The sequence below is a fragment of the Urocitellus parryii genome, chromosome 5, assembly GCF_045843805.1.
Source record: "Urocitellus parryii isolate mUroPar1 chromosome 5, mUroPar1.hap1, whole genome shotgun sequence".
Lineage (NCBI taxonomy): Eukaryota > Metazoa > Chordata > Mammalia > Rodentia > Sciuridae > Urocitellus > Urocitellus parryii.
Genome location: NC_135535.1, coordinates 180837463 through 180852526, shown reverse-complemented (window position 1 = coordinate 180852526; position 15064 = coordinate 180837463). Strand labels below are relative to the sequence as shown.

General features: G+C 38.7%; 1 protein-coding gene across 1 annotated transcript in view; it reads left to right on the top strand.

Annotated features, from left to right (window-relative positions):
- Positions 1–216: 216 nt before the first annotated feature.
- The window catches only part of Tm9sf3 (transmembrane 9 superfamily member 3), a 65675-nt gene continuing 50827 nt past the window's right edge, over positions 217–15064 (top strand). The window contains exons 1-2 of the mRNA XM_026394762.2: positions 217–583; positions 10376–10571. Coding sequence (XP_026250547.1) covers positions 284–583; positions 10376–10571 — 496 coding nt within the window. The 5' untranslated portion in view covers positions 217–283. The remainder of the gene's footprint in view (positions 584–10375; positions 10572–15064) is intronic.

The following is a 15064-nucleotide window of genomic DNA, read 5'->3' as shown; positions in this document are numbered from 1 at the left end:
GGTTCTCCAAGCTCTAGGAGCCGCAGGTCAGACGACCAGTCCCGTTTCACTGCCAGGGAGAATTACGCGTTTGGGCCAAGGTCACACAAGCCCTAGTGCCGAGGCGCGTCCGGGAGGTCCTGGCCGGGCCACCGCGAGGGGCCGGGGCCGAGGCCCGGCGGCGCCGGCGCAAGTGCCCGCGGCTCCCGGGCTCCAAGTTGTTGCCGGCGGGGCCGGCGCGCGGCCCGGCGGCGGTTGCGGGCCCGCGTCGCGAGGCACTTCCGGCGTGTGCCGGGGTGGCCGGATGACGTGGCTGAGTCAGAGGAAGAGGCTAAGGCCGGGGGGCGGAGGAGGCTCGGGAGCGGGCGGTGACGGCGACGGCGGAGGCAGCGGCTGGGCCCGGGCCCCGTGCGTCTGTCCGCGCCCCGTGGATGCGAATCGGCCGCGGCACAAGCGGCGGCGGCGGAGGAGTCGGTGGGCCGGCGCCGGGCCGGCGCGAGCGCGGAGGATGAGGCCGCTGCCGGGCGCTCCTGGCGTGGTGGCGGCCGCCGCGCTGTTGCTGCTACTGCTGCCCCGGGCCCGGGCGGACGAGCACGAACACACGGTGAGGCGCCCCGGAAGGCGCGGTCACCCCCACCCGCTTCCTCGGCCGCCGCCCCAGCGGGCTCCGCGCGGCCTGGAGGGTCGGGGGGCCCGGTGCAGCCCGGCGGCCGCCCGAGAGCTCCTTCCGGTCGGGCCTGGCTGAGCAGGAATCTCGGGAGCAGGGAGGAGGCATTTCCGTGCGCTCCCGGGACGGGGCTCCCCTCCCGAGTGTCTGGGCCTCCCATTACCGCTCCGACCTGGGTGGCGCCGCGCCCCCACGTCTGGGGGCCCGGGAGGACCCGACGGAGCCTGGGGAGTCTGTAGGTTCACTTTCCTGCGGGAGCTAGGCCTGCAGGCCGGAGTGTTCGGGGGTCGTGTCCCCGGGGAAGGGGCTGCTCTACGGCTGTGGGGAGCTACGACGATAGCAGAAGATGGATGCATCACAGTTACCCCTCATACAGGAAATACCCACCACTTATGATTCTCTCCAGCCTTCTTTTTTTCTTCCCCCTCTTCCTCCTGCCCAAACCGGATTAAAACCCCGGGGTGGGGACAGCGTTGATAAACTCGAGGTGAGAGCGGTTTACACGTGTGTATGCTCTCACCCCGTACGCACTCAATTGTGAGGCCTTTCTTGTAACTTTCTCCTCTTAAGTCCCCAGCAGCGGCTCCATCCCAGTGGTCTCCAACTTGGGCCACTTCTGATCATAAAGTTTCCCAGTCTAAGGCCTGGCCCCGGAACAATCTCTTGCATTTGGTCTAAAGTTGATTGGCGGTTTAATTGCATTTTCACATTAAAGCATGGATGTTAACAACTCTAGGAGTGGCTTTCACTTAGGACTGTAACTTGAGGGTTTTCAGAATGGTGGACGGGAGCAAGGCAGGAAACTCAGGTAAATGGAGAAGGTTGCTTGGTCAGAAATTGTTTTTATACCATTACCCATTAAGTTATGATTTTGCGTGAGAGTTTGTGTACATACTAAATTTTAAAAATTGGGGGAGTTTTCTGTCATTGCTGTTAGATGAGGAAGTGAAGTAATTCGTATCTATTTAATGGACCCGGTTTTAGGTTTTATCTGAAAATAGCAAAATTTTTCTCAAGTCTTTGAGTTAGCTGGACTCTTATTTTAGATAAAGAAGGCTCTAAATTTGGCTACTTTACCTTCAGGCACAGCCAGAATCGTCTTACCTGTATATGTAGAATTTTTTTTTTTTTTTTAAGAGACAAAAGTCCCTAATTGGTGACATATTTTTTGTGGTATCCCGTGCTTTTCACGTTAAGATAATTTTGTCTATCAAAATTAGTTTGGGATCATTGATTGCTTTCTATTTTCCACTGGGCATCCTTTTAGTTAGTGGTATTTTAAGGTTTTTCCAATTTTGTTGACACATAAGAAAAGTTATTATGTAAAACCCAGAACTCAACTATAGTTCTACCACGTACACATACAAACGTGAGAGTAGTAGTCTACTTTTCAATACTTGAGGAAGAAATTCTACTTTTTAATCTTGTTTCATAGGGCTGTAAATTGGTATAACTATTAATGAAACCATAGGGGCTGGGGATATAGTTCAGTTGGTAGAGTGCTTGCCTTGCATGCACAAGGCCCTGGGTTCAATCCCCAGCAACACACACACACACACACACACACACACACAAAATATAAGTTAGGGGAGTATAAAGGCTTTAGAATACTTTACAAATTTAAGAAGTAGATGCCAGTTTCAATGAAATTTTATTGCTAAATTGTCTTTTATGTTTTTATTAGTAAATACAAAATACTTGTGGAAAAGTTTTTGTTTTCTGCCCTAAAGAGAATATGGTATTTATGAAATAGTTATTGTACAAAAATTTAGAATCCATGTCATTTTATGTTTACATTACTCTTACTTGATTACCCATTATTACATACGAAGGCAAGAGTTATATGAAGAATAGCATTAAGATACAAACATAAATTTCAAATAAATGTCATTTTATTCCTGATGTTTGCTATTAGCCAAAATATTTTTCTAAGTTTCATGAAAATATTTCTTGAAAACTAGGAATTCACCTTATCCAGATTATAGTACTGGAAGAGGGCTATGATCAAGTGAACATTTTTTTTTTCCTTTCTACCAAGAAGACAGAAAGTAGCTAGTGAAGAGAGAATGGTACTGAGGAAGGAGGAGACAAATTGCCAAGGGAAGGTTGCTGAGTGTGTGTTTATTAATAAATACCTGTAGAATTGGATTATCAATTAAAGAACAGCTTTCAGAAGCTATAGAGCTTGCCCTTTAGATTAACTTTCAGTGAAGACTATTTGAGATAGAAATAAAACTAATGATTTTTATAGCAAAATGTGCTAGGTTCTCTTTTAAGTGCTTTACCCACATTAATTCATGTTGAACTTACATTAATAACTATGAATTGCATGATATTATGCCCTTTTTATAGATGAGGAAACCGAGGCCAGCATAGTTAGGTCACTTGCATGAGGCCACACCCAGTGTAGGAGTAGAGGTGGGATTTGACCCTGGGCATTCTGAGTTAATAGTAGGTACTCTCAACTGATATGCTTTAAAGCCCTTTGCCCTAACAATTGAACAATAAAATCCTTGGTATTAAATTGAGTAGTTCTGTATATTGATAGTATGTTTAAGTGCTTAAGGAAACATTTGGGTGAGTCTAGCTCTATAATGGGTTAGCATTAAAGAGGGATAGGGCTTAAATTCCTGGGCCACAGTGGATGCATGACCTGAGCAGTCACATGCTGGACTGTTCTTGTTTAATATGCTGCTGAAATTCTTATCTTTGAACAAAGAGTTTTGCATTTTTGTTTCGTTCTGGGCTCTACAAGTTATGTAGTTGGTCGTAACGGATAACTACTTCCTGCTGTTCCAAAAAATGCTTTTTTTGGCCTTTCTTACTGTACCTGCTGAATTAGGATTCAATTGATCATGGGACTCACAGTATTTTTTTATGTGCTTATTTTTCCAGAGTTTTTGTAATATTCTCAGAATGATGAAAATGAAGTATATACTTGTATATACACATCTAGACTATATAAAGACATGTTCATTTTAATTCTTGAATCAGAACTGAGTATGGTAGGTCAGTGGTAGAGTACTTGCTTAGCATGAGTGAGGCCCTGGGCTCAATCCCTAGCTCTTCATAAATAAGTAAATAAATAGAAGTTGAATCATATATGGATTATAGGATATATTTTTTGAAATCAAAAGGCTCCTAATTAGTGATTATAAGGGTTATTAAAAGGTCTCTTGAGAGTAAGTGAAAAGTAGGTGTGTAGGGTTGATTACACTCCTCTCTTGGTTGAAGCACAAGGAAGCATCTGGAATTAAATGATAACATATCCTAAGATTCCAAATGATTCTATTAAAAACTATTTCAAATTGAAACTCGGAATTTTAGAACTGGAAAGACTGGAAATCATTTCATCCAAACTTACTTTACAAATTGCCTATAGAGCCCCAATGACTGGCTCAAGAGAGAATTGGGGATTCTGGGCTTTCTGATCCCTAGGCTTTCCTTTTTCTACCTGTCTATATATCTGATTTTCATAACAGCAATATGGAAATATGCCAACACTAAAACACCAATAATCCAGGGTAAAGAAATCTTAAGAGCATTTGTACTTGGAGGTTTGCATTGTAGCTTTGGATTTTTGTTGTCATTTCTCAGTGCTTTGGATTAGCCTTGCATTTTTATGAGTTTATTTACATGATCACAAAGTCACCCCCCCCTTGCCCTGCTCCAGTCTGTTAGATATCCCAAGCACTGTGCTCTGCATAACTAGTAATGTTTTTTAAATTTGTTTTTATTACATACACATGACAGTAGAATATATTTTGACATTTTATACATATAACTTCCTATTCTTCTGGTTGTATATGATGTGAAATCGCATCCGTCGTGTATTCTTACATACACATAGGAAAGTAATGTCCGATTCGTTTTTACTATCTTTCCTATTCCCATTCCCCCTCCCTTCCCTTAACTAGTAATATTTGACAGTGCTTTGCTGTGTGACTTGAGTAATTAGGGAGCTACTAGGGACAAGGATTTGCAATATTTGAAGCATGAAACTGTTGCTTAAGGCACAGTGAACAAACCCAGGCCATTGTTAGTTTAAAGTACATCATCTTGGGTATGACTCTTATGGTTTAAGTGTCCCTACCTAGGCCCAAATCCCATTTCGTTGTGGCCCCTTGTTCTGGTAATGTTGGGACATGTAATGTTGGAAGCACCCCATCTGTGCCTGGGATAGCTTGCTTGGCTTCTGTTGTAAACTGTGTTGTACCACTGCATGATTTGAAAAAAGTTGTTTACTTTGGCAACTTTTCTTCTTTGTTGGGCGTATAGGACCTCTTGAAACTTATTTGAAGATTTATAAAGGGAATAAAATATTTACTACAGGTGAGTTTGTGAGTGCTGTAATGCAGGTTTAGTTTTTAGGAAATGCCATAATCATTCCCCTATTTTCAGTGGCAGTCAGCGATAGACTAAACGTTTATTTAAGTACAAAATTATTTTGAGAGAGAACAGTTTATCTCAAGAGACTATTCAAAAATATACTTCTAATTTGATTGTATTAGAATTCAGATGTGTATTTGAAATAGTTGAAAAACTTTGAAATTATGACTTCTAAAGTATTCTCAAAACTGAATTTTGCTTTCTCTGATACGTATTTAAAGTAAATATGTCCCTTTCCCATGAAAATGGAAGATAGTATTTGGGTGGTTAGTCTTGGCTCTCTGTATCTTGCTGGTCAGTATAAATTCTAATTTCCTAATTCGTATTTTTCAAAGAGTATGTCAGCAACATTGTCTACTAAAGTATAAGTAGATTCTCTTTAGGTACTAGAGATTCAACCCAGGGTGCTTTACCACTGAGCCATGTCCCCACCCCTTTTTATTTTTTATTTTGAGACAGGTTTTGCTGAGTGGCTTAGGGCTGTGCCAAGTTGCTGAGGACGGCTTTGAACTTGTGATCCTCCTGCCTTAGCCTCCTGAGTTGTTGGGAATACAGGCATGAGCTACCATGCCTGGCACAAATAGATTCTTAAGATTTTTTCCCCCTTTAGGGCAGATTAAAAGCTCAAATGGAACAGTTCACTATTCAGTGTCATCTTTATTGTCATCTTTATTTGCTTCATACACTTTTTCATATTTCCTTGATTTTGTTTTTGCCCTTTGATTAATGAAGTTCACTAGGAGTTAGCAAAAGCATTCCTAAACTGATAAACTTGGTACTGCTTCGTTATGTATTCTTGGACAAATTATTTAACATCTATTTTTTTTTTTTGTTTTTGTTTTTAGTCTGTAAAATGAGGGAAATAATAGGACTTATCTTACAGAAATTTGAGAAGATTAAATGTTCATGTAAAGACCTTACAACATTAGATGAACCTATGAAGTGTTGCTGACGAGATTTTGTTGCCCAAACTATTGCGGTCATGTTATGTTATGTTAGGCATTGGTCAGCATAGCTTCACATGGGGATATGAGAAAGGAAGACTTGAGCAGTTCCGAAGATTAAGTGGAATTTGACCAAGCGAAGAAAAGAGGGCATTGTAAATTTGGGGGAATTACAAAAGAAACAAGGTGAAGCATAAAAGGAAAGGAAGACAGTGTTGTAACTGTTTTGGCTGGAGTGGACAGTTCATAAATTGAGTATAACAGTGAAATTCTTCTGGGGGTTGGAAACTGAGTAGGTGAAGAATGCAGGTACCTGAACTGGTCTGCTTTCATGTGGCCAGTTTCCCCTGAAGCCTTAGATGACAGGAATTATTGCCATCCATGCTCAGAGGTTTCCATATCCATGCTGTGCTTACTTGCCATTCCCCCCCCCCCCCCCCCCCCGCTACATTTTTCAGGTAAGTTATAAAACTCCATCTTGCTCAGTGTCATTGGCAAGTCTGAAGTTTTTCCAAGGAAAATTATTTTAAAAGAGCTTGATAGGATTTCCTGGAATTTTGAAAAGGAATTAGATTAGCCTTTCTACCATAGGTTCCTAAGAAATAGGTTGGTCAGGAAGGAGCCCTATTTAGTGATCAGGGTTGTGGGGGCTGAGGGACTTTGTCTACAGCTTTAGGGAAAGAAAATTTAAAAAATAAAATTTTTCTTAAAAAGCTATGTGAAGTTTTCCTTTTTATATTTTCTAACTTCAAGATATTTTAGAACATATTTTCTCTCTGGAGAAAGAACTCTTGTCCTTGGCTTGGGAGCATTTATTTTTTAGGGACAATCAAGATCTGAGATGAAAAGTAAATGTTTAAATTCATTGTGTTTGACCGTAGTCTGTGTGAAAAGGAGAAATAGAAAAGAAGCATAATTTTTGCCTTAATATTTACCCTTAGGCCCTGAATTTGTTTCAGTCCTTTTCCCAGAAAGATCCTTAGACTACAAGGCTGTGTAAGTTTTGTTATAATACTTGCATTGTGTCATCACACCTCTACCGGCCTATTAAGATTTTTTGGTGTTTAAAATGAGTAACTTAAGAATGTGTAGTGTAATACACCCTGCAGCCCTTAGATTACTTTAATCCTGTGTCTCAGTTTGTATAAAATAAATGAATGCTATATTTTAAAGAAATATTTGTTTAAAGTTTTTTTTATTTTTTAAAGGAACATGTACATCGATTTACAGAAAAAGTGTCTTTGTATTATTTTCCAAGTTATATAATATTTCTACAAATTCAGAGAATTAATGGCAAGGATCTCATTAATGGGTACTCTCATTCAATGTCTAATCTCTAGTACACTTTTCTTGTTTCTCATTTCTCTAAAGTACTGTTGGTGCACCTACCAGTCAGTGTATATGCTTCAAGCTTTTATTAAGTTGCCAGTAAACTTTACATTTTAGTATTTCTTCAAAATTTTCCCATTTTATTTATTAAATACTTATGTACATTGTACTGTGCGGGGAGAGCATTTTGTGTTGTTGAACAGATTTTATTTCTAATATCAGCTCCGGTTAGTTAGTAGTGGCTGGCTTAGAGCATGGTTTTGAGAAGAATTCTGAGGCTGTATATATATTTAGCAGAAAGGAGTACTTGGACTGATAAGTGCTCAAAGATCATGAGCATTGGTTGGAAAAGTGGAGACATATATTATCAATCCTCACAAAATTAAAAGAAGAATGAAGAATGGGGGTGTATGAATATATTAACATTCACATCTTTGATTCCTTACTTTACGCATGAAGATTATATACACTTTTTTGTACTCACTTGAAGCTATTTATTTTTCTATATTGTTACCCATTTTGACCCTTCTCTGCCAAAGCAGAATTAATCATTGCTACAGTAGTTCTTTATTACCTTAATTATAACACTTATTGCTCCAATGTTAATCATTTGCTTTTTTGGCTCCACAGTGGATTATGAACTTCTTAAGGGAAAGGAGAATATTTACTTTTATATCCTTTTTGTGTGTGTGTGTGTGTGTGTGTGTGTGTGTGTGTGGTGTGCTGGGGATTGAACCCATGGCCTAGTGCATGTGAGACAAGCACTCTCCAGCTGAGCTATATCCCTAGCTCTACTTTTATATCCTTAATGCCTAAAACTTGCTTGGTCCATATTTCACATGTTTGAAAAGTGAGACTGTTTGCTCTTTCCTTGATGACCTGGATGATGTCTTACATGAACAGTGACACATTTATTATGTTTGGAGATGATGAAATTGGAGTCTTAGGGTGGTAGTGATGATGTGAATCAAAATGAGGAGGCAAATGCCTTGGGTAAGAGTAGGCAAGTTAATGTTTTTTTTCTGGAATGCAGAAGATCTTGAGGTTTGAGTGTCCTAGTCTTAGAGAATGATAGTACCAGTAGGAAAATAAGTTGAGGAGAGTAGATTCAGGTAGGATGAATTTAGGAAGACAGGAGATAAAGGTTTCATAGTGGACTCATTGGGTAGCTTTCTTTATTGCATGCTCCATAGCAGCCTTCCTTATTATAATTGCTTGTTCAATGTCTGTCTTTCCCTTTAGACATCAGTAGAGCAAGGAACACATTCAAAGGTAAACCCTCGGTTATAGACACAGTTGTTGGCACGTGCTGGGCACTCAGTAAATAATTGTTCAGTGGACAACTAATGCACTATTAACTTAAATTATAATATTGTCAGTTAATATTTCTAATTACAAGTACTGGTTTTGAAATTACCCTGGTAATCTGTTTTCACAGAATCATGTTTTAGTCAACTTTTTGTTGCTATGATTAAAATACCAGACAAGAATAATGTAGAGGAGGAAAAGTTTTTCACTGCTCACAGTTTAGAGGTCTCAGTCTGTATAGACAGTGGAATCCATAGCTCTGGGACCAAGGTAAGGCAAAACATCGTAGTGAAAAAGTGTGATAGAGGAAAGTAGTTCATGATATGGCAAGCAGGAAGCAGGGGGGGAGGGGAGGGAGGAGGAGGGAGGCAGGGAGAAGGAGGGAGAGAGAAGGAGAGGGAGGGAAGGGTGGTGGGAGGGAGGGAGGGAGGGAGGGAGAGAGAGAGAGCCAGCTATAGCAAGCACACTTGCATGCACTCCACTTACCAGGGACAAAATACAAACTCAGACTTACCACCACACCATACCTGCTTACAGTTACCACTCAGTTTATCCATATCCATGGATTAACCCACGGATTAGGTCACAACTCATAATCTAATCATTTTACCTCTGGGCATTCTTGCATTGTTCACACATGAGCTTTTGGGAACACCTCATATCTAAAACACATAACATTAGGATTTTAAACTTGTAAGCATCTTATAAATCTTGGGCAGACCCCACAGAACCTGGGAAGGTGAAGTCAGCTACCCCAGATCTTTGAACTGCTATCTCTATTTAGCAGTAGTTTTTTCCTTTGGTATTGGGAATTGAACCCAGGGGTACTCTATCACTGCATTACATACATACCCAGCCCTTTTTTTTGTTGTTTTATTTTGAGACAATTTAAGTTTTCTCTCAAACCTGAGACATCCTGTCTCAGGCTCCTTAGTAGCTGGGATTATAGGTTTGTGCCAGCTATATGTAGTATTCACTGATGGGTAAAACCATAATTATTCAAAGAAATATGCATATGTTTTTCAGGCTGATAACAGATGGCATGATGACTTGAATGGACTTGGGGTTTCATAGTATGGCTTTTCTTCCTTTTAGTTATTTTTCTCCTTTTAATGCTTTGACTAGTGGTTGTGTGAAAGACTAGAAGGGAGAGGAGGTTTTATCTATGTGCGCTGGCAACTTTAGTTTTTGGGGGGTATATGATGATGAGCATAAGGTTCTGGATAAACTGTTGGTTTTGGTTCCTCCTCCCTTGTCCATGTTAACCTGGTGAATTATATTGGTTCAGTGTTTACTGTTCTTTAATAGTATAAATAGTAATTATAAACATACTCTTCTGAGCTATTGGACTTCATTTAAAACTATCTTCTGTAAAACGAAGTTTGGAAAAGGTGGATCCTGAGACCACAATGAGAGCTTTTTTTTTTTTTTTTTTGTAGACGGACACAATACCTTTATTTTGTTTATTTATTTTTATGTGGGACTGAGGATTGAACCCAGTGCCCCACCCATGCTAGGCAAGTGCTCAAATACTGAGCTATAGCCCCAGCCCAATAGGGTATATTTTTGATATTTAAGTGTGGACATTGATTATGAGATTGAAATAAGCTTCCAGTATTCTAGTTTCCTGAACACCAAAAGTATACTTTTATTTGGAACAGATAACAGATATACCCTTAATTTGAATTAGATTTAAATATATACATATACACATACATACATGTAAATATATATATAAAATTTGCTTTTCTTGTTTCAGTATCAAGATAAAGAAGAAGTTGTCTTATGGATGAATACTGTTGGGCCCTACCATAATCGCCAAGAAACATATAAGTACTTTTCACTTCCGTTCTGTGTGGGGTCAAAAAAAAGTATCAGTCATTACCATGAAACTCTGGGAGAAGCACTTCAAGGAGTTGAATTGGAATTTAGTGGTCTGGATATTAAATTTAAAGGTAAGTAAACCTTAGTAGTCCCTATGATATGAGTTAGACTATAGACCAGAACTTCTTAACTTTGGACCTATTGACATTGGGGCCAGATAATTTTGTGTAGAACTATCATGTACATTGTAGGATGCTTAGCAGAATAAATTAGTAATAAAAATTATGTTTTCCTGACTTTTTCTGAAAAATTTTTCTAGTAAACCCTCTAGTGATTAGACATGTGGGTGGGGAAGGCCTTCATAGATTCATAATAAAGTAATTTCTGGAGGTATGAGACTGTAATGGGATATGTGGTTACTTAAATAATTTTATGTAAATTCTTAAATTCAGACTTGTACCATTGACTTATTGACTTATTGTGTATTTATCAGTGTTGTATTAATTTACCTTCTCAACACCTAAAGGATATTTAAATTATGAGTCAAAAGATTTGTTATACTTGGTAAAAAAAAAAAAAAGTCATCCTTAGCTGTTTATTATTGTAGTTACCTGTTTATTTGGTCCTTTGAGTGTGTTTATACTTTGTTTTTCTCTGTGAAGTTTGTCAGAGTATATTTCCTGCATAGGCAATTTTTGTGTTCTGAACTAAAGCTTGAGTAATTGAATATTTGCAGGATCTTTAATTGGGTGTCTTGCTTTTTTGAATAGGGTATGGGTTTTGTAATCAGGAACTTTGAATTTTAATTCCATTTATTTTACTATATTGATTTTAATAAAGTTTTTTTTTTTTTTTTTTTTTTTTTTTGGTGCTGGGGGTCGACCCCAGGGTCTTGTGCATGCAAGGCAAGCACTCTACTGAGCCTCAATTTAAGTTCTAAATTTAAGCCATAGTAGTGTGGCCTATAATTTTTTGTGAATTATTATAAACATGCCCCATGGCTTGTATTTTAATTTAGGTAATTTAAATATTTAATCACAAATTAGGAGGAAATTCAAGCTAGAATATGTAATCTTTGAAAACCTGAATACTATATTTATCTCTTTTTTCATTTTTCATATTTGATAGACATTTCTAGTTTGTTAGAAAGGTACCAGCAAGAGAGAATAGGCGGAATCCTAGAATCCTACTTTGCTAATATGATTTCATCAATTAAAAAAAAAATTCTTGCCTATACTTGAATTGAAGAGTACTGTCGATTCAGCAGTCTTAACCTTTCTTCTTTATTAGTTCCTTGAGACTGAGATGGAGAGATTGTTTAAATAGAGGCAGATAGCCCTCATGGTCTAGAAAAGTGGAATTTATTTTCTTTTCAGATTAAGCTAAGCACCTTTAGACTGAAAGAAGAGCTAGCCAGGTGTTGTTCCCTGATTGTTCCCTGTTCCTTGGAATCTTGTCCGCTCTGCAGTGAGTCAAGTGGTCTAGATGAAATAGTAAATATTGATTAGATTTCTCTTTCCCCTCTCCTGTAAATTTTGTCTTCTCTGTTCAAGGACAAAATTGATCATGCTTTGAAATGATTCTGGTTGTTACTTATAGTATCAAAAAATTTTAATGTAATGATGACCCTTGGAGATTGTATCAGCCAGTTCCCTCTCACAGAAGCCCAGGGATGAAGGGATTTTCTTGGGGTATATCATATATACTAATAATGTAACAGAAACTAGAACATCCTATCTCTGAATGAAATACAGAAATATTTATATTGTTAATTTTTCATCCCTTAAATATTTGATATTTGAAGATTCTTAAGAAGGCATATTCAGATATAATAAAATTTTGGAAATATTTTGAAACTAGAATAAGCCATATGCACACATGCATATATGCATATGTATGCCCCACATGCGTGCGCGGGTGCACACGCGCGCGCGCACACACAAACACACACACTTTTTTTTAGTCTAGCAGATTTTGTCAGGCTAGATGGATTGGTATCATTTTGTAAAATGAAGGTCACTAGAGAGACTATTTTAAGGAACTAATGATAGTCTAGGTCTAATGTAGGATGCCTCTCAAAATTTTACAGCTTTTTTTCTTATATGTTAGTTCTAGACAAAAATGCTAATTGAGACCATTTAGAGAAAATCCATTAATTATAGAAGGGCAGACTTAAATTAGGCATCTTTGAACCAGGCCTGAATTTATTATCCTCTAATTTTACAGGGTATGTTTTAGAACCTTACCATTACAGAGTAGAAAAAACATGTGCTTTAGGGTCAGAGAGATTGGTGCATCCCAGCTCTGCTTCTACTCACCTGTGTGGTTGGAGGCACATTATTTAGCTCTTTTGGGAAATTATATCTATTTGGTAGAATTGTTGTTACATTTAAGTGAGCTAATTCATTTAACAAAGTGCCTGGTATATAGTTTTATGTTCAGGAATTGGTAGAGATGGTAATTGCTATCATTACTAATTGCATATAGTATGGGTCTGTAGTTCCAACTTAATTTTGCCAGTAATTATGAAACATTAAAGTTGATTGATAATAGGATTTGATTATAAGCTGTTGTGCTAGCCTGTTGGTTCTGCCAGGGTAGGGACAGTGCATTCTTGTTCACCGCTCATCTCCAGCGATTTAAGAGAAAGTAAGCTTGCTTTATTTATTTTTTTATTTATGATACTGAGAATTGAACCCAGAGTTGCTTTACCACTGATCTATATATCCCCAACTCTTTTTAATTTATTTTTTATTTTGAGACAGGGTCTTTGCTAAGAATCTCCCTAAATTGACGAGGCTAGTCTTGACCTTTCAATCCTCCTGCTTCAGCTTCTTGAATTGCCAGAATTACAGGTGTGAGCCATCATACCCGGTTTAAGAGACAGTAAGGTCTATTTTTTTTTTGGTACCAGGGATTGAACTCAAGATACTTGAGACCATTTAGAGAAAATACATTAATTATAGAAGGGCAGACATCCCCAGCCCTATTTTGTATTTTATTTAGAGATAAGGTCTCAGTGAGTTGCTTAGCACCTCACTTTTGCTGAAGCTGGCTTTGAACTTGTGTTCCTCTTATCTCAAGCCACCTGAGCCTCTGGGATTACAAGCATGTGTCACCACACCCGGTGAAATAGTAAGGGCTTAATAAATTGTCTTGAACCGGGGTGGTTTGTACCTACTTCTTACAATAATTGGTTCATTTTAATTATTAATTGATCCGGAATAATAAATTTTGGGGGGGCATACTGGGGGTTGAACCCAAGGGCACTTAACCACTGAACCACATCTCTATCCCCTTTTTAAATTTTAGAGAGTCTTGCTACATTGTTTAGGGCCTTGCTAAATTGCTGAGGCTGGCCTTGAACTTGGGATCTTCTTTCCTCAGCCTCCTGAGTTGCTGGGATTACAGGCATGTGCCACCATGTCCAGCTGGAATAATAATTCTTAACCAGGTGAAGTCACTGCACAGCCCTTCTATTGAGAATCCTATAGTATAATGAAGAATGTTAATTGTTGTCAGTCAGTTATTGTGCTAGCCTGTTGGTTCTGTCAGGGTAGGGATAGTACATTCTTGTTCACCACTCATCTTAAATAGGTGATTTATAGAGGATTCCTTTCTGTTTTTAGTTGATCTTCCCTTAATTTTCTCTTCTTTGAATATCTTAACTTTGTAGAGGGAAGAAGTTATTCTACAGTATTTCTTCTTATCTAAAGTGAATTGCTAAGTTGAGAGTACTGCAAATAGGGAAAAATATCAAAGATTGCTTAAAGCCTTATGTACTTCTAGTTCAATGATTCTGTCTTGGCTATTCTGATCCTTACTATGCAGAATTTCCACCCAGATATCTGCTTGGGTGGTATAGAATTGATTGCCAAAGGATAGAGAAGAGGTCTTCGGGGTGCAAGACATGCCAGGCCCTCTAATTCAGCAGCAAGATTTACCTAAGGTCATCCTCACTTTGTTTTCAGTTCATAACTTCCACTGTTCCTGCTCAATCCTGTTTCTGTAGGATTTTTTAAAGCCTCTAGAAATTCTCTAGAGGAAGGTCTGCCTCTGTTCTACCACAGAGAATAGAGGGTATTTATCTTGTTGTTTGGTGGGTGGTGGGTGGAGACGGAGACTTGAGCATCCTACCTCTTCATATACACATGGGTATCTGTATGCAGTCCCCTGTGTGGTCAGCTTTACATCTGTTCCCCACCTTTCAAGGTCTGTGGTATCTCCGCCTTGAGTGTCTTTTGAGTTCTGATACCTTTCTCCTCCCTTTGTCTAGGGATCAGTGTCAACCAAAGTGTTTTAGCCAACCAAATAATTTGAATCTGGAACTTGTCAATTTTTTATTAGTGATTCTTTGAAACCTTGTGTCAACTGCAAATTTGTTAACTGTGGCCTTTTAATTAATTTATTTATTTTTATTTTAAGACTTAAATTACTAATATAATTGCTTTATAATTTTAGGACTTTTCTTCAGCTTAGATTTTTTTGCATTTATTTTTAGGTTTCTTTATTTATAAATAAAGGGGGACTACATGCAGGTGGGATGCTGTGTATTAGGTGTATATGACAATAGAATGCATTTTGGTTCATTGTACACCATTGTAGCACAACTTTTTATTTCTTT